The sequence below is a fragment of the Haliotis cracherodii genome, unplaced genomic scaffold (genome assembly GCF_022045235.1).
Source record: "Haliotis cracherodii isolate W230 unplaced genomic scaffold, xgHalCrac1.p SCAF_5, whole genome shotgun sequence".
NCBI lineage: Eukaryota > Metazoa > Mollusca > Gastropoda > Lepetellida > Haliotidae > Haliotis > Haliotis cracherodii.
In genome coordinates, this window is record NW_027266308.1 from 41,647,004 (window position 1) to 41,667,225 (window position 20,222).

At 38.2% G+C, this 20,222-nt stretch overlaps 1 protein-coding gene across 14 annotated transcripts in view; it reads right to left on the reverse strand.

The window, feature by feature from the left end:
- The window catches only part of LOC139442908 (serine/threonine-protein phosphatase 2A 56 kDa regulatory subunit delta isoform-like), a 47,307-nt gene that overhangs the window by 5,921 nt on the left and 21,164 nt on the right, over positions 1–20,222 (reverse strand). Inside the window, exons 4-17 of one of the 14 annotated variants that reach the window (XM_071223826.1) lie at positions 15,865–16,064; positions 15,328–15,438; positions 14,021–14,113; positions 13,059–13,189; positions 11,504–11,575; positions 10,057–10,219; positions 8,957–9,007; positions 8,482–8,601; positions 6,663–6,787; positions 5,691–5,792; positions 4,667–4,739; positions 3,448–3,582; positions 1,929–1,960; positions 793–815 (exon numbers count right to left, since the gene is read on the reverse strand). In XM_071223826.1, the coding sequence (XP_071079927.1) occupies positions 1,946–1,960; positions 3,448–3,582; positions 4,667–4,739; positions 5,691–5,792; positions 6,663–6,787; positions 8,482–8,601; positions 8,957–9,007; positions 10,057–10,219; positions 11,504–11,575; positions 13,059–13,189; positions 14,021–14,113; positions 15,328–15,438; positions 15,865–16,064 (1,391 nt within the window). In that variant the 3' untranslated portion in view covers positions 793–815; positions 1,929–1,945. Of the gene's footprint in view, positions 1–792; positions 816–1,299; positions 1,337–1,928; positions 1,961–3,447; positions 3,583–4,666; positions 4,740–5,690; positions 5,793–6,662; positions 6,788–7,989; positions 8,115–8,481; positions 8,602–8,956; positions 9,008–10,056; positions 10,220–11,503; positions 11,576–13,058; positions 13,190–14,020; positions 14,114–15,327; positions 15,439–15,864; positions 16,065–20,222 lie in introns of those variants that run through there. The other 13 variants (XM_071223827.1, XM_071223824.1, XM_071223825.1 and 10 more) reach the window with 13 other exon arrangements.

Sequence of the window (20,222 nt, forward strand, 5' to 3'; positions counted from 1 at the left end):
AAGGGGCATATTGGACTACAAAGTATTCTGCACACATACCCACCTAGACTGTTTGAAAATAATTTGACATCACTATCCTCAGCAACGTCATAACACATTAAACATGGACACTCAAACCCTGCATCTTTACAGTCTTCACCTTACTTAATGGCAAACTGCTAACAAACACACTGAAATGCTGCCATCGACCTGTCCTATTTGTCACTTCTGTCAAAGGAAATCTGCTGCTATTATCAATGCTAACTCTCAAGAAGTTATCAATTCTTTGACAAAATAAGAACTAACTTTCCCTAGATCAAGTGCAAATGACACTATACCAATCACTATACACTACTACCTGAAGTTCCATCTAAACAAAATTTCAAAACATTAGGTCTTATAGTTCTGTAAAACTTAAAACCTTTCTTATTGTTCAAGTGGGAAGAACTTTGAAATAACAATCATACACTTTCTTCCCATATCAAGTTACTGTCAGAATTATATTTATGAAATTTATTATAAAGTTCATCAAACCATTGAAAAGAAAAAGAAAAAAGCCCTTTCCCAAACCGCCCCATGCAAAGCAGGGTTCACTGTTAATAACTGTTTCTTCTATTTGACAAATAGAACTTTTGTAAGTATTAAATCATACTCTGAACAAAAATCAATGCTCATGCTCAAATTTGAGAAATAACTTTGGTATGCACATTGGATGATTATTTAAAAAAAAAAAAGTGTTACATTTTCAATGACAAACACAAGAAATTCTTTGATGCTCATGCCAAATTTGTTCAAGGCATTCCAAAACGTTACCTTCTAAAAGAGTTTTTTCCCTCCTGAAAATGTGAACACCATCTAACTTGCACAATATTAAAAAAACACATGGTTTTTCTATAGTTCTTCCTGTGACAAAAATTTGAAATTCATGATGGCAGTGATGGAGTTACGAATGATAGTGAAATCTACGACAGGAGCAAGATCACACAGCTGTGGTTAGCACTATGTGAAAGAAATCATTCTCTGCTGAGAACAAGCGATGTAAAACGTGACGTGTAACGTGATGTGTGACGATGTTATTTATGCCCATTTGTACTGCTTACCGATTCCACAGCATCCATGTCATTGTTTCAATCTACACAGTGCATAACTTTAAGATCTATGATGAAAATTGGCAATGACAAAAAAAATATGTTTGATGGAGTCCTAAAAATTAACGTTAGAAAAGAGTGGGTTTAAGAAAAAGGAACTATTGACAGCGACAGAGGCAGCTGACAGACTGTCTACATTAACACGAAAAATGTGTCTTCTAAAACCGATTACCAAAACGATGTCGGTATGTCCCAAAAACCTTAGACAGCTGAAAATAATTAAACCAAATAATCAAAAATAAATCATAGGCGCTACCTAATTAACCATGAAATAAGCAAATACTAACAAGAATTGCAAAAGGGCAAAACAAGTCACAATGGATGGTCTTGCCTAGTTGATCAGAAACATTTGCTACCTCAATCTTCAGTTTCTTGTTGTTGAAACTGGCATTGTCAAGGGTTAAAAAAAAAAATGGACAGAGGGAACACATATATCCAAATATTGTTTCAAGAAAATGAACACAATGAGAATGATGCAATAAATCAAATCGAGTATAGGATGGTGAAACTTCAATGAGAATCCTGTGACAGCCAGATAGCAAAGTGAAATTATTTCTTCCGTTAGTGTGCTAGTTTTTCAAACTGGTCACAGATGACCGACATAACAGCACACTGTGTTAGATTCAGTTACCGTGGAGACAGTGACAGTTATAGAGTGACATGATCAATGCCTTGTGAGCAAATACCAGTCTGTGATTGGGTTCATTCTGCTTCTAGTCAGCTAGAAACAAAATAAGCAAATCAAGCAAAAGGGATTATACGAAAATAAAACTATCCAAACCACTGAAGACCAAATCCTACCAGATAAATGCTTGCTGCTACCGATTGCAACTCTGGAAGGACAAAAGATGTCATCACTGGTCATTTTCTGCATTGGTACTGTTCCTGATGAACACTTCCGTAGAGCACTACAGTATTCTAAGGGTAATGTCAAAGTTTGCACATCAGTTCCTAACATGATTAAGTATGAACCTTGACCCCATAGGGGACCTCAGATGAGGTGGAAGTAACAAACAACATGTAAAACATTCAGCAATCATAAGCATTTTTAACCTTGAAACAAAAGTAAAATGTCAGCATATTAAGTTTCAAGAAATTGATGAATGTTGAATCTTCAATACTTTCATAAGGAGTTATTGTAAAAAGTGAGGTGTTCGGGTGCCTGAGCATACCATAAATAACTCTCCATGAAAGTATATTAGCGAATCAAACAAATAAATCCTGCATGGAAATAATGTACAAACTGACAACCCCAACATGCAAATGGGCAGGGCCGTACACATGTTTTACTTACTGTTCAACAAGCATACTACTCTTATGTCTTATACATCAGACACATTAATCACCATTGAAATAGAAGTACTATGCACTCAGAATTTGAACAGTATGAGGAAACTCAGGTTAAAGGAAAACATACAGCAAACCTGACAACTACTAAGAGTTCATACAGTTTCGGACGAGGTAAAAATATAAAAACACTCTCCTACATATAAAAAGGAGACTTCCAATTATGAAATGAACATTCCAACAAACAAACCTGAACTACTATTTGTTAGACAAGGGATGGGTTACATTAAAAGCTGGAAAGAATCACTTATATGTCTATCAAATTTGTTAATAATAATCTACAGCAAGCGCAAGCAAAACATCAGCAGACTAGGCATCACCTGTGCTTCTCAAACAAGCATATAACAATATCCTGCTCAGTCATGTCACAAGCAAACTGACGAGGAGTTCCAAGTGAAATTATTCACACTAATTATGAATGAAAACAGGTCTTTGTGAATCAATGTGAAGTAAGACACAGGTTGGGAGGAAATGGCTCAATGTCAATGGGAGGAGCAAGTGAAACCTTTTATTACATATGTCAATGATAATGCAAGTGTTACTGAAAACATGATATTTCAAACAGTCTAAGTGAGGGTAGGTGTACAAGGAAATAAAAAGGGAAAAAACTGTGGAAAGAAAACTGAATTCATCCATATATGAATAAATGATGCAATTATGGAAATTGTTTGTAATGCAATACCTTTCTTGTGACTGATAAGAGTTACGTCCCTTAGTACATATTGAATTCAAATTGTCCCGTTTTTGACAGCAATTTTCAAGTCATTCTTTAACTTAATCACCTGAGCTACACAATGTAACATGTGTTCAATCAAATCCTTACGATAAATGCGCCATAAACATTATAACAAAGGATTTTCCTTTCTTTAAAATTACATTCAGATGTCCATTTATGAAAAGTGTGTCATAATTCCTAAACCAAATGGCTGCATAATGAGTGGCGCCGTCACTGTGTAGCGAAACAGCTGCCTACCTCCTTAGCCTCGTTTTCCAATTTTTCCATGGTAAGGTTCATGTCCCCCTCATCCTCTGCTGTGTTGTTGGGTACCGGCGAGTTACCGGAGTTGGCCGACATTTCCGTCGGCGTGGTACTCCCTAATGATCTAAACTATAATAAAAAAAAGAAAACATTTGAGGACTAGACTGTCCCCTTGCTTACAAGCTGCATTCTCTCTTAGTGAAGCTTGATTTTGCCATAAGCGACTAGACCAAAACACTGCCACAACCAGAAGCAGGCAACGTATCCATGGAGATAAGCATGTCCCGCTTTAAACAATTAAATTTCATTCACTGCTTACTGGTGTTCTTTTCGAGACTTTGTTTGAAATGAAATATAATGTGGGTGAGAAGTTAAAAAGGTTGCTCAACAAATTCTAATGTGAAACACAACAGCAATTCACACAAATACATGCTCATAATTGTTACATTTTGGGGATGTTATTAATAAACTGCTTCAATGAAATCACTGTCAGTGTACTGTCTGCAAATAAAGTAATACATGCATGAAGATGGGAACCTAAAAAATGGTCTAATTCATTCACATTCTGTGTGATAAAACTGGCGATGAGGGAAATGGTCAACTCGAACAGGCGTCATGCTGCATGCGACACAATCTACTACACTTTGGCAGGATACCCTATATCATGTTGCCATGGAAACAGACACCAGTTGTGCTCAATAAGATAGTTAACAACAAACAAAACACTCTCATAATATGAAATACTGATATCTCAAAATATTGTATTATTTTAAGGATACTTTCCTGACCTACAATGTCCTATCTGCACCATCTTCATCCCCAAGACTCAAGGTGGTCCAATAACACGGCAATATAATATTTTTAACACAATTAACCCATTGAAGCCTTGAATACAGTGATTAATGTTGACTGAAGCCCTCATTGACAAAACAGTTATAGTATCTCATTTATTAGATGTCTTTTACCTAAACACTGACTGGCATCAGTTGAATCACTTTATGGAACAGGGCCTGGGATCAAACATTACTAAACAAGATCAAAGGCACAATATAAGAGCCAAAACTATTTACCTTATTAGAGACCTACAAAAAGTGGTATCTTTCAGTCATCCTTCTTATCATTAACATATACCAATTGAGCACCCGAGTCTGAATGTTGTTTCTATGGCAACCTTGAACGCCGGATCCTGCCAACAGCATCAGTGCACACGTACCTGTGGATTGTCTTTGGCCAAGGTGTGGATTTTAGTCCAGGCTTCTTCTCTTTGTTTGTTTTTCTCCTTTTCCCTGAAAGAATCACTGATCCTTAGCAATATGTTGCCTATTCATTTGTATCAATTTCTCGTGGGTGATTTTATTACAGACTAAAACATGACATGAGTGAGAGTCAAAATTGGTATTAGTCAAATGTAATTCAAGCAATATCATGTCAAACAAACCAGTGGTTGATAGGATGAGCATCACCATATGCATCAGGAGTAATACAACAAAACTTAGTGCTCCTCCTCAGAGGGAGAGCAAACCTAAATATTTTTCTGAAACAAATGTAACCACCTGGTCAGAAACTTAGATCGTCTTTTACAACAAGCATTGGGTACATAAGACCTAGTCTGCCTCAGATTCACCACTTGTGGACATGTGGATGTGACAACTAAAAAGTCACTCACGTTGACAGATGCACAATTAAGTTTATACTCCTTTTGCTCTTTCACCAATCACAAAGTTAAATGCAATATTTTTCAATGGAATCAGCTCTTGAAACTTGCAGCCACATCAAGTAGCATATGACCAAATTTTCTTCATGCTGAGAATGCATTTCACCTACAATACTCCCAATAACACTGAAGATAAGGAGTGAGTGAGTGTGAGTGAGTGTGAGTGAGTTTGATTTTATGCCACTTTTAGCAATATTCCAGCAATATCACGGCGGGGGACACCAGAAATGGGCTTCACACCTGAAGATCAGATATGAGGAGTTTAACATCGCGTTCCAAGATTAGTGCACTTACATAGTGACTTGCATGCACGTGTGTGTGTGACTGCTTCTAAAACTCCCGACTCCCAGTCTTTTAGTACTAGGCCATTAAGATCCTAAGTCTCAGTTTAATAGGATGCCCTGCTCTCAGAGTAACCTGACTGGCCGACCAGTCCTTGTTTTAGCACCTTAATGCCAAGCACCAGGGAGCGTAACAACAAGTACCATAATAACACTGAAAACTATGAAAGAGAACCACCCACTTCTGTCTCTCTGCCTTGTATTGCTGAGTGCAGTCATCAAACAGTTTCTGATTCATTTCCATGAAGAGCTTGAGAGCGTTGTAGATCAACCCGTGTATTGTCCTGTAACCAATCATACTTCAACGTCAACACAACACAACCTCCTTGCAGCAACAGCATGCATTTTCAATTAAAAACTCATCACTGTGAACAATTTAATAACAATACTAACATTTAGTATTCTGTTGATCTGATGATTTGAAACAAAAACATTTTATCACCAATCAGTGACAATTGTCTTACATTAAAGTTAAGTGTGCAAGACATGGTTTTGACAACACTCAGTACATATAGAACTTTATCCCTACACACAGCTGTTGATGTGAGAATCTACATGCGCACTCACACACAAACACATCAGCTGCAATATCATGCCATCAAAATAAAGATGATTACTGTTGAACCACCTTCATGCTAACCAAAGTGGTAGTAGTGCAACCAAAGTAAAGGTATCAAATCTTGTCAGTGAATCCAAACATCAACTGATGGTAGGTATCAAATGAATGGCAATGTTACGCATGAAAGTTTCATTCCAGGTTTTTCTTACGACTTTCGTCACAAACGCTGGCAAAACATCAGGATTATTTCCAAACTCAATCCGCTGAAATCAGCTATTTATATCAAGCTTTTTGTGGTTAGTTGATAAGCTTGCATGATTTTTTTTGCGCATTTGTACCCTACCTACCTAAGCTAAGTGAGTGAGTGAGTGAGTATGGTTTTACACCGCTCTTAGCCATATTCCAGCAATATCACGGCGGGGGTCACCAGAAACGGGCTTCACACATTGTACCCATGTCGGGAATGAACCTGGGCCTTTGGCGCGATTAGCAAATGCTTAAACCACTCGGCTCCCACACCGCCCCCATCCCCAAAGCAAAGTGATTAAATTGGCATATTCAGCGTCAACTAACGCGCATAATGTTGGCAGCTTACTTGTTCCAATGCTCCTTGCTCTTGTAAAGAGCGGGGAACATGATTGGCAAAACGGCTGAGGCATTGTCACTGATCAAACTCAAGATGTACTCGTTATTCCAAAAATACAGTGCTCGCTCGGCAACCTGGACGATGAAACAAAAATAGCAAAAGAACTGATGACAAGCATGACAATGGATCCAATACATAGGTATGTTTGACAGATATGTATATATGTACAAGGTAGATATGAATTACTCATGCAATGCAGAGCATAGAGACACATGGGGAACTGAAAGAAAGAAGTCAAACTCAAATCATGTGAAAAATGTATGGCTTGTCTGGCACCTTTACATAATGGGGCTCTATGTATAAGGATGGGATGACAGGGATACAACTCTGATACAGTCTTAGATATTTTTTGTTGCCCCAAATCTGTCATTAACATTAGAAACAGAAGAGGACTGCTTGTCTTTCATACCAAACATTGAACACTGGCCAAGAAATGTCTTTCAAGTCATAGACTTCAAAGAAAGAAACTGGTGAAGTAAAGTCTTGAATGATATATGAGTGGTAATTCAAGTATATCTTGTGTTGCATCATTCTGCATGTTACTTCAGAGACTTTTAATTCAAAGTGACCAGTAGGTGACTCCAGACAAGAGTTGTTTTCTAGAAAAGAATTGATTACTGGCATCAGAGAAAGTACTACAGATAATGAGGCCATCTTGTGCTCCTTGAAGGACTTCCCCTAAAGGTAAAGGCATCAGACGTGGCCAGGGGGGCCTGAGCAACGCTCTTTCAGGCAGGGCAGGAGGGGAGCGGTCACCATGGAAACGAGGCATTGTGCACAGACAACCAGGCTCAGATATGTAATGGCTGCAGATTACCTGAAACTCGATCACCAAAGTGTTATTTCCTCTACTGGGGAATATTTAATCATTGATGTCATTGATTTCATCAATGGCTATCAAAATGTCAGTGGCCTTTACGAATCCAAAGACATGCACATAAAGAAGATTGAGTCAAAATGCCACCAAAATATTTCAGACATGTTATCAATTTTATTTTCTTTGGTCATAAATTGACTGTTATAAAAATCAATAGTTTAATTAATTTTTTTTTTTTTAATTTTCAGTCAGAGTGTGTCTGTTCATGACTTAAAATTCACATGGTACAAGACTTAAAAGAATAAGAAACCCATTACAGAATTTTTTTAAACTTCTGGTTGCAAGCATACTGCAGTCAAAACCATCTCCAACCGACAGTTGGCATGCACGCATGTGGGGTGGCTGGACGGACGGATGGACATATGTACGAAAGTAGGGGTAGGAAGAGACCAATCTTACTTGTTCCAGTGTTGTTTGGTCTTATAGAGAGCTGGGAACATTACAGGGAGGATGGTACTAACATTGTCGCTGATTAGACTAAGGATGTACTCATTATTCCAGTAGTACAGAGCCCGCTCTGCAACCTGCAAATACAGACAGCTTCTCTTGTTTAGTCCACAGTATATAGGATACACACAGGGCCTCAACTACACAAACTCAGGGTATTGGGCTACACAAACACTCCTCTCAGACTCTGTGAGGAATAGTGACTGCGGGCTGCAACAGGATAACAACATCAGGAATGGCCACAAGACAATCCATGGAATGTTCAGTTTGGAATGTTTGGAAACATGCATTAACCATCTCAACAAGAGTATTTCTAGTCCGAGTGTAACATTTGACTATCATTTTGTATTCATATTTTATATTTTTATTGCAATATGTGACGACTGTATGATCTATTGTGAATTGCCTACTAGGATGCTCCTGTAGTGATGAGGGCACAAATACCTGGAAGTGTGGACTTGAGACACATTTGGCCAGCTGTTTGAAGAGAGGGCCCATCACCTTGGTGAACTCTGCTGGTTCTATCACATCAAGGATCTCCTCAAGCTCGTTCAGAAACATCACCTGAAAACAATCCCATTGGAACTGTATGGGCAAAGTTTCATCTAATTCTTAATGATCATATGGTTCCCAATGCAATAGTTAAATGTTCTTATTATATCACTATTAACTTTCCCTACTATAATAGCAAAACATGTTTTACAGTGATTTCACTGCAGTGTTCCAGAGTCCAAAAATTTCTGGAGGAAAGAATATTCATAAGGAAAAACATTCCAGTGTGAGTAAGATACCGGCTAAAGAAATAATATCCTTGGCACAGTGGAAAGTTTTACAAAAGATATTACTTTCTCCTGGAATGAATTTCCAGGGGGAAATAATATCCTATTACACTATACTTTGAGTAACTTTTGACTCCTACCTCTTTTGGACTGTGCACTTTGGGCCAGAATTTCAACAGTCCCATGATAACCTGCAAAAAACAAAGCATACTGAAGAATGTGGTCTATGAGGCGTTCTACCCTGTACACATTTTCTCAAAGTCATCTGAGCTTGGGTGCTATTTACAAAAACATTTACTAGACAACACAGTCAGTTGTACAGGAATAGGAGACCAGCCCATGTGATCCAAGGTCTCATTCAACAAAGCAATGTTATTGCTATGATTATTGTTAATCTATGAAGTAATTTATGATATTCCAACAGTCATGGTGAAAAGATTGCTATGAGGGCTGGAGCCGTGGAAATCAACGTCTATTTGATGGGCAATGCTTTAGAGAAAGACAGCTTTTTTTTTTCTCTACACTAATCCAGAAATCACTAAAGAAACATTAACTTCTTCTAAGACATTACACATATATCATGTCTATAAATGGAAAAGTCAATTCTGGATATATTGAGACACCCATTATAAATCAATCGCTACGGTTCCAGCTCTTACAAAAGGTTTCACATCTTGAATAAAAAGTGACAGGATGAAGTGAAATGAGGTTGAAGGTCATTACACTTATATAGTGACGTGCATGCATGCATCTGTGTGGCTGCTTGTACTAGTCTGGACTTATGCCAGTTTCATAGTGCTAGCCCACAGCGATAGTGAGTGAGCAATATTCCAGTTATATGATGGCGGTCTGTAAATAATCGAGTTTGGACCAGATGATCAAGTGACTGACATCATGAGCATCATTCTAAGCAATTGTGATATGACATGAATCAACCAAGTCGATGAGCCTGACCACCCGATCCCGTCAGTCACCTCTTATCACAAGCGTAGTCGCCTGTTACGGCAAGCATGGGTTGCTGAAGACTATTTTCTACCCGGATCTTCACAGGTGCTACTAGCATACAGTATTAAGTTGCAAGACAACATGACATAACTAAATGTGTCATGTCCAGGAAACACTAACACTGTGATGCTCCAGGTTTTGAAGAGGTTTCTCATTAGAACTTACAACTCCTGTCCAAAACACTAGACTGACAAAATATATTTCAAAAAGCTTTGTAGAAGAAATATTGACTCACTGGTTCTGTGAGACTGGGGTCTTTCTCTAGGAACTGCACCACACAGTAGGCCAGCTGAGGGTGGTACACGCTTAGAGATTTCACCTTATGCAGAGGGAGTAATACTTTCAGCAAGAATACTTTGTGCTCCTCCTTCAGAGGAAGAGCAAACCCATTTATTATACTGAAACAAATACAAAACAATTTTTAGACAAACGAATTCAGTATAAATTATATACAGTAAATAAAAACTAAAAAGACTTTGCTGATCCAATTATACATCTGCCAAACTATGTTGGTATTATTTCTTTAATTGATACTCATATCTCTGCCGAAAGTCCCAAGATGTAGTGCAATATTTCATTCTTGAAATTTTTTTTTTATCAGTAACATCACACATGTTAGGTAGGAATCAAAAGGGCAAGTACACACATTGGAATAACATCTGAATGCCTGTTTTTCAATAATTTTAGCGCCGTTTTAACCAATCATCAAAATTCAAACCAACACTAAAATTTGATAGCTCTGCTTAATCATGACCGCAAAAACATGCCAGACATATTCCACAGGGTACTGTACACATGACAAAACACAATTATCTACCTTCCCATAAACAACAAGCCTCATTATAGGGTGGTAATAACTTTCTATCAGGCCTTAGCACATCAGAGTAAGGTTGTGTGCAGAGTCCTAGCTAATCATCAATCAATGACAGTTTGACGGACACGTTAGGAAATGAAACAAGACAGGCCTCTCTTAACCAGCTCACGACTTACAGGCACATACATCTTAGTGAATATTGATTCTAGTTGAACTTCAAGTTATCTTAACTAAACTATTAATGCCTTTCCTGATATAACGACTTATCTGATGCAGTATCTAATAATAGCATAGTGTTTATAACTTAAGATCTTGACAAGCTAACACTTTAACAACGCAACTACCAATATTGCCCAACTCGGAGACATCAGTTGAACTTTCAAGGAACAAAGAGCAATACCTAACAATATTTTACAGCAATTAAAATCTCAAGACACTATCTTCACAAGCAAACACCTTAACCACTACTCTACCACACTCCTAAAGTAATGGGAAAAGATAAGAGTCTAAGGTTAAAGGCTCAAAAGTGACCAATAGGAAAGACTCTAGATTGAAGTCAACAGAACAAGGAACCATACCTCATCAAAGCGACAATCAGTATAGACACTAGATCTTGAAATGACACCTACAGTCACACGGTTACTAAGTCACAGAGACTATTAGCATATGTAAACTAACTATCTCAACCATGCCATTGAAGTACGTATCTTAGCAGGCAAACACTAAAATAGAATTCCTAAGAGAACCCATCCCAAATCCTACAGAACAGTATGTGAGGTTAGGCTGGAAAGCCTTCAGAGTAAAATGAATAATTTGTTTTCTAAAACAAACTTTTTTAATAGAAAAGTAGCAGAAACCAACAACTCACCTTCCCAAGATTTCTAACAATTCTGCAATACCGTTATGATGCTCTGTTTCATAAATAAACCTGGAAAAAAGACTAAAACACCTTATCAGTATGCTCTATGAAATAACTGGCCGTTAGAACTAACTATACAAAGGGATAAAATTGAAAGCAACGTGGAAGGCTTTTTCAATCATTAACTTATCGGAATGATAATGACATTTCAAATCATAACATAAAGTTTTTTCATATAATAAATGAGAAAAATATGCAAAATGTTGATCTGTTAAATTACAAACTAAATTACAGGTCTGACTACCTGTTTTGATAAGCTCCAAGATTTTACAAGACAAAATGGTGCCCAGAGCATCAACTTTTGAGTTAATCTGACAAAATAGTGCTGTGAGGCTCTGCAGCTCACTTTCATCTCATGATGTCCACAACATCACAATTCACATTGACAACTTTTTAATGATCTAAAGAAATATGAAGAATTATGTTTCTATGGTTTCATTATGAATAACCATGCAATGTGCTATATGAGTAGTGGATGAAGCTTTGTTTTTTATTGTGGCAATACCTCGATCTAGTTAAAACAACTGATTAAAGTGTCCATGGATAAGATGAGTTCATAAACTCAAGTTGTTTCTTGATATCATTAGAGTTACAATCTCATTAAAATCAGACCTTAGTTTTTGCTACCGCTAAACAAAGATCTGAAGACATCCCATTAGGGGTCACGTCAGAACGACCTTTCATCCGACTAATCAGAGCGTCGCTTACCGGATTATATAAGTGACAGTCGGATTGTGATTTCTAATCATGCAATCTCGAAAAGTTTAACATGGGGTATTCTGAACGATAGTTACGGGTTTAACGACTGAATCCTTACAATCTAAACCATCTATTAGCCATTCCAGAATGTTTTTTTGTTCAGGTTTCAAATCTGTAATCGAGAATTTGTCAAAATATGTTTCGAAGCGTAGTCGCCAATTTGAAATTAGTGCCGTAAAGCACGAGAAAGCGGCCTTCTGATTGGTCATTTCATTGGTTGGTCATTCCATTGGTCGGTCAAAGTTCATGCAAGGTCGATCTGACGTGACCCGTAATGGGATGTCCTCAGATCTTAGTTTAGCGGTAGCGAGAACTAAGATCTGATTTTAATGAGATTGAGTTGGAATGGGCAAATACAAAAATATACATACTCCTTGTACATCCAATTTCAGTCTGGACCAAAAACATTTGAGTCTACTAGTCCGAACTTAACCCTAAATCATTTTCAGATACATAACAGGCAAAATGATACTTCAATATGGCTGTCATAACAGCCATGCTACAAACCGGATCTGAATTCTGTGAGAAAGGTTTATTTTTACGAGTTGCAAACACCATAGGCACTTTGAGAGGAATCGATGAAATTGTAATTGTTCAGATGACAGACAAGTCCTCACAGTGTAAGTTCACACGAAACTGTGGTTCAGCTACTTGAACAATATAAACTTAACATTAATAATATGATGTCAACAGCCTCTGCCTCAATCTTATCCAAATAATGTCTAAAATATTATTAGATACTTACCTATAAAATATGTTATTAATTTGTTTTCGTATGTATGCCCGCAAACCCAGGAACTTTCCGTATATCCTGTGTAATATTGTTTTCAAAAAGTCTCTTTCCCTGGGATCTTCACTATCAAATAAATCGAGAAGCTGAAACAAGACAAACAGTGAATTAAGATTGTGCATTTATGGTGAACAAACTTGTTTCATGACTGTCAAACCTTTCTTCCAAGCTACCATGTATTGTATGCACCCACGTAAAATGTTTGGAATGAGTGAGTGAGTGAGTGAGTGAGTTTGGTTTTACGCAGCTTTTAGCAATATTCCAGCAATATCACGGCGGGGGACACCAGAAATGGGCTTCACACATTGTACCCATGTCGGGAATCGAACCCGGGTCTTCGGCGTGATGAGCAAACGCTTTAACCACTAGGCTACCCTACCGCTCCTGTTTGAAATGAAGCGGGTCCTAGAGCCCGTGAGGTTTGCTCCTGTAGTATTGAATCTAAGAGCCCCTTAAAGTTTCAACTTTCTATACAAGAATTCTGACAAGGACCACTTGACTTTAATGCTAACTACGAAGTATGTACTGCATCATCATATCATTACAACACACATAACATGCATTCTTAAAAAACAAACAACTTCAGCATTCATTCATTCATTCATCAGTATTAAAGCTACATCATATAAGCAATCCCACTTAGTCATACAAACATGTGGCCAACAGTGTGAGTGAGCTTCAGTGCGAGTTGATTTAACTGGTAGCTACCCATCCAAACATTGTACATGCTCAAGTGGTGACCAAATCCCCCATTTGGGCAGTTCTTACAACTGAACCCCATTGATTCCCTTCACTAGATTAAAACAGCAAATATCAAGACTTCAAGCATTAATATCTAGAGAAGAGATCATGCCATTATTCATGTTGATTACTTATTATATTCCAAACATGCAAATCAAGATAAAGACCGTAATTACCTGCAGAACAAACTTCTGATCTATGTATCTCTTTGCTGTGTTTGGTTGAAAATCCGGAGACTCAAGAAACCGGAGGAAAAACTCATACACCAGCTGAAAAACAATACATTGTTGTAAGTCTTAATGCATCTGGAGAGGCATCTCAAACATATTTGGGCTCTTTCCATATGGCTGCTAACTGTTTGTTTAACACTGCACTCAGCAATATTCCAGCTATATGACAGTGGTCTGTAAATAATCGAGTGCACCAGATAATCCAGTGATTGACACCATGAGGATCGATTCATGCAATTGTGATTGATGACATGCATCAACCAAGTCAGTGAGCCTGACCAACCGATCCCGTTCGTCGCCTCCTACAATAAGCATAGTCGCCTTTTACGGCAAGGAAGGGTTGCTGAAGACCTGGAATGACTTGCCCATATCAGACTAAACATATCTTAGCTAAGCTCTTAGTGACACCTTGTCCTTCAGCTGTACACTTTAGGTAATTGGAAGGAAAGTTGTTTGGAGCTGCTAGACATACGGAAAACGCCTCTGTGGTCTAGAGGATAGGGCGTCTCTACAAAATTGTTGAAGGTCAGTGGTTCAATCCCCAGAACATTTTTTCCCAGATGAAGTTAAAAGATGGTACTTCTTGTTACCCTGACTGGAGCTCAGCATAAAGCAGATATAAAAAGTACTGGTCGGCTCAGTGTCTGAGTAGGGTATCCATGTTTAACCGCAGCATGGTATCTCGGTGGTCTAGGACTATAACACCAGACTAATACAAGCAGCTACATACACATGTGCATGCACCTTACCTCTTATGTGCAATAATCTTGGAACATGACATTATACCCCATTTCCCACACCCTCACATCATAGGTACTTTCCAGTGACGATAATTGATAGCTTACAAGACTGAATCCCATTTTAAAAATCCACATCAGTGCCACAACCACTGCAAGACTATTTTTTTAAGTATGAAAGTTACAACAGCTGTAGACCCTACATCCCCTGAGAAACTGAGTCTTGATAACTGGACACACAGTATTAGACATGTCAATGAATACAAAGATTTAACCGGCCCAGAAATGACATATCCAAACACTGGCAGCAACAGAAACTAACACTTAGTCCACTAGTCTTCATAAGGGTAACATATAGCAAAACCCTTACAAATGGCAAATTTATATTAGTCCTTATGTCTCAGCTACTGGGCAGTTTGGCAAGGAATAAAGTGCCTGTTGACAATTTCTATTGCTGGACTGGTATTTCCTGATGCTCTGTGCTATATAATGTACATGAGCTGTATCAGCACAAACCTGTAGATGTGGCCAGGCTGCCTCTAGTGTTGGTTCATCTTCCTCGGGGTCAAACTCAGCCCCGCTTGGGTTGGACGATGGTGGCAATGTCCGAAACAGATTTGACCCAAACTGCAAGATAAACACAAATACTTAATTCACAACTTGTTGGTATACAGACATTTTACACAACTTACAGGGATACAAGTAAAGATGGTAATGGTTCTTATAGCATGTGTGTAACTCCACGGTAGAAAGTACCAATGATAACACCCAGTTTGTCAATGAGATACTCACCATGTGTATGACCTCATGGTAGAAAGTATCAATGATAACGCCACACTCAGCAATATTCCAGCTATATGATGGCGGTCTGTAAATAATCGAGTCTGGACCATAAGCTTCTATCCATGCAATTGGGATATGATGACGTGCATCAACCAAGTCAGCGAGCCTGACCATCCGATCCCGTTAGTCGCCTCTTACGACATACATAGTCGCCTCTTACGGCAAGCATGGGTAGCTGCTGGACCTATTTTAACCCTATGAGATACTCACCATGTGTATGACCTCCGGGTAAATGGCATCCGTGATCACTCCTCTGTTCTGGGTGACATACTCCACCATCTCGTTGAGAGCGGCCCTTTTCACTTCCTTCCATTTCAGATCACTGAGTGGATCCTGCACGAAGTCAAAGAGCACGCAACACTGGCGGATCTTCTGGACAAAGAGCTCCTCCCTTTCGGCTGGTGTTGCCTCTGTTAACAGAAAACAACATGCCATCACACATTAGTCAGTCTGTCTGTGAGATTTCACTCACTATTCAGTCAAACTTGATCTTCCCTGCCAAAATACATTTTTGGCAGACACCTGGATCACACTATAGCTGCATTTGTAGATCCTTCAGGAGATGTATTCAGCACACTTTGCATGTCATTATATACATTTATTTCCCTGGTGTTGGACCAGAATAGGTCGACAGTACCTCATGGGTTTGAAATTGACTAGTCTGTGACTAGTAAATGCAGGAAGGACAAGTGATATGAATTTGTGGATAAACACTTTAACCATTGGGTAGAAAACAACTCGGTCAACTAGCAGATGACTTATGCGGATTAGTGAAAATACAAATTAATTCCTAACCCTGAATGCCGATCAACAAAGAGTCAATAGGATATAGGAATCTGGTACTTTTGGTAGACAATTTACAGGGTGCAGTGGTATAGCTGTGATACTGCTGACTCTGGCACTGAGCAACATTCACTCACTCACTCACTCACTTCACATATATCCAATTAGTCTTGTACCTGTTGTATGACGCTAATGTTTAAAGATGAACATGTGGTCAAGTCATAAGAAGTGCCGTCATTTGTGGTCAAATAACTGACTCAGACATATAATGCCTTAACTTCTTCAATGAGTCATCCTTTTGGTAAGTATCTTCTGTTTATGAACAAAACTGACAACAACCAGCGATTGTTGAAATATGTTCCTAAGTATATCATAATATTTCATATTGACAGGTGTTTATTTGATGCAATTTAAAAACAACTTTAGGTACAGAGATAAACTGTGAACTCTGATATTGTCATCAAGATTTCAAAGCATAATTTTGTACTTGGGTCAAAGCTATTTATCTCACACATCTTTCTGACATAATAAAGACCCCAATAAAGAATGTTTCAGGCATATTAATTATAACAATTGTTTACTAAGATGACCAACTACTCAGTGTCAAATTTACGGCAACAGGTGTACCAATTACAAATGTTTGCAATCAAACCAAAATAATTCACCAGAATAAGGGACCATACATGAACAAATACTGTCTACATTTACATCAAGAGACACATTCGTTTGTTTGTTGTTTAATGCCACACTCAGCAATATTCCTGCTATATGACGACTCTGTAAATAATTGAGTCTGGACCAGACAATCCAGTGATTGACATCATGAGCATTAATCCACACAATTGGGATCGATGACACATCAAGCAAGTAGGCAAGCCTGACAACCTAATCCTGTTAGTCGCCTCTTACAACAAGCATAGTCGCCTCTTACGACAAGCATAGTCGCCTTTTACAGCAAGCATGGGTTAGTTAAGACCTATTCTACCCCGCATCTTCACGGGTCCAAGAGATTCGTAAGTAGCAATATAGTAGCAAGTAGTAATATGAATACCTGTACATAAATCAGTGCTCAATGCTGAAAGGTTTCCATCCAGTGTCATAAAAGAGTGATATCCCAATATCCTTTAACCATGTAAACCATGTTTTCAGAAACACAAGGTACTTTTTTTATGAAAATAGATATATTAGAATTGTTAGTTTGTTCAATGCCACCATCAGCATTGGTATGTAAATATTGGAGCCTGGACCAGACGATCCAGTGATTGACATCATGAACAACGATCAATGCAATCGGTATGCGCTGACATGCAATCAGCCAAGTCAACAAGTATAGGTCTCTAGGGACCTATATTTTTACCCAGAATCCCAACAGGCTTGAAATATTAGAATGCATGAATGAAACTTAAATAAAACTAAACAAAACCAATGATTACATTTGCAAAATTAACATTACCATAACATTCAGTAGCTATTAAGTAAATAGTAAACAAATCCTGAAGATCAGTACACCCAACTGTGCAAAGATTTCATCACTTCTGCTGCATTAACTTTCTATCTACGTCTCACAGGGCACAATTCAACCTGTACAAACATACTCTGTAATCCCTTTCCCCTCATACAATAACACACCACCGAAACAACAAAGGCTGTTCTTACCACAAGCAAAGATTTTACCTTCTGAAAATCACATATTCTAGAATACGATTCTTAGTTATTTTATGCTAGAGTGGGTTTGGCTCTCCTCGGAGCAAGGATTTCAAGTAGGTTAAATAAGCGTCATGCTTCAGAGATTTCTTCCATTCAATCAGCTAAGAACTTGGACTCTGTTCACCCCTCCCACAAATACAGCTAATATATCTGAATGCATTCCCCGGACACAGAAGGCCATGACAATGAACAGTGATCTACTCTTGGCAGTCTAGACTTGCCTGTTCCATGGAACACTAGACTAAACCAAGAATTGACAAAAACAAACACCTTCCTATTTATAATCCTCACAACTTCGACTTTCAGAGTTTGCCCATTTTAAATTTTCAAAGGATAATACAACCAACAAGTTCTTTTAATAAATTTGTCTTTCTAAACAGAAACACCTTCGACAAAAGACAGTGGAAGAATAGTTACTTATGGTTTTTTTATAGTCAACAATAAAAAATAAACAATATGAAATAATGGCTTGCTCAAAGAATAATCAGTGACTACTATGCATACAAATAAAATCTTGCTTTCAAGAAGCATTCACAGATAATAATAATGAAATCAGCTTTCTATTTTCGAAAATGAATTTACCGATAGATATGTTAGACAATCAACTCTCACCATCACTGACAAATCATTAAGAACTGGTCGTTGACATCTACCAGTTTTGATGCTATAGAATAAAATTCCACACAAAACATCTGGTAAAAAATGCCCCAAACATCATCAAATAATGAATACCAGCAGTGACGTAAATGCTATACCATACTCACATTACAGATCTGACAAATCAATATAATGCTTAAGCAATCCAATTGCAGACTGGAGGTAAGGTGAGGTGAGGTTATAGTGCCAGCCTACAGTTTAACATGGATACCCCACTCAGACACAAAAACTGACACAGAATCGACCAGTTCGTCTTTTAGCCCCTTAATGACGATCGTCAATACAGGGTAACAAGAAGTACCATCTTTTAACGTCTTTTGGTATGATGCTGACGGGGATCGAAAACCCAACATTCCGCTCTCCAGGCAGACATTCCATCCACCAGATCATGGAGAGGGGCCATTTCAGATTGGAGCAAACACTTAAGTTAATTGTTACCTACAAAGTCCATTTACATGGATTGCCAACACAAAAACATTCCATGGGGAATACTGTAGTGTGCATTAGAATCTATTGTGTTATCAGCATATCAACAGGTTTTGATCAATATCTAATCAAATAGATTAGCACTGTAAGCACTAACAATGCTACATTAGAAATATCAATCGTCACAAAAATCCTGCTTTACTAAACACCCCCTATTGAGCAAGAGATCAAACTATGTACTGTTTAAAGTCCACAATAAACCAGATCAATCATGGCCTTGACACCAAGATAAAAATAGACAGCAAAGTTAAAATGTGTTGAAGCATAACTATGTGCAAGGTATCACTATTCCCTTCATTGCAACACACGGGCACATACTTCCACAGAAACAGACACCGACCATCAAGTAACATATGCATGCTGTCTCAGCAGAGACTGCCAAATCTCACAGACGGATGCTTCATCATGGTCCCTGGGCAGCAGACATAGCTCTCACCACTGGCCACAAAATGTAAGAAAACAACATGGAACACAAAGTACCTTTGCAGAAATCTGCATCTAAACTGGTGGCACGGCAAATCAGTGCATTTGGGGATGTTTTCTCCATCATCTTAACAAAGATCATTCCATAAACATTTGTGACGAGATGATCTTAATTGCTTCCAGCAGCTCGTCTTTAGCCTCGTCAGAAATCCCAGCTGCCTGCAACAGGCGTGCTATGAACGACAACAGAGTTTGCCAGAAGTCCACCTACCTTCCAGCGAGACAAACGTCATTGTAGCACAGCGCTAAGTTGTGATATATTCAGTGCCATTCCCTTTAATCAACAAGTCCAGTGTGAACACACATGAAACTGTTTTTTACAAAGCAGACATGGCTCACTTGTTCTAAACATAGCAACTGTCAAGTCCTAATCAATAAATGTCACATGTCATCAGATCTCATGTTAATAACATGTTGTACATATCAAGGCGTTAGTTATTCCTCAAACTGCC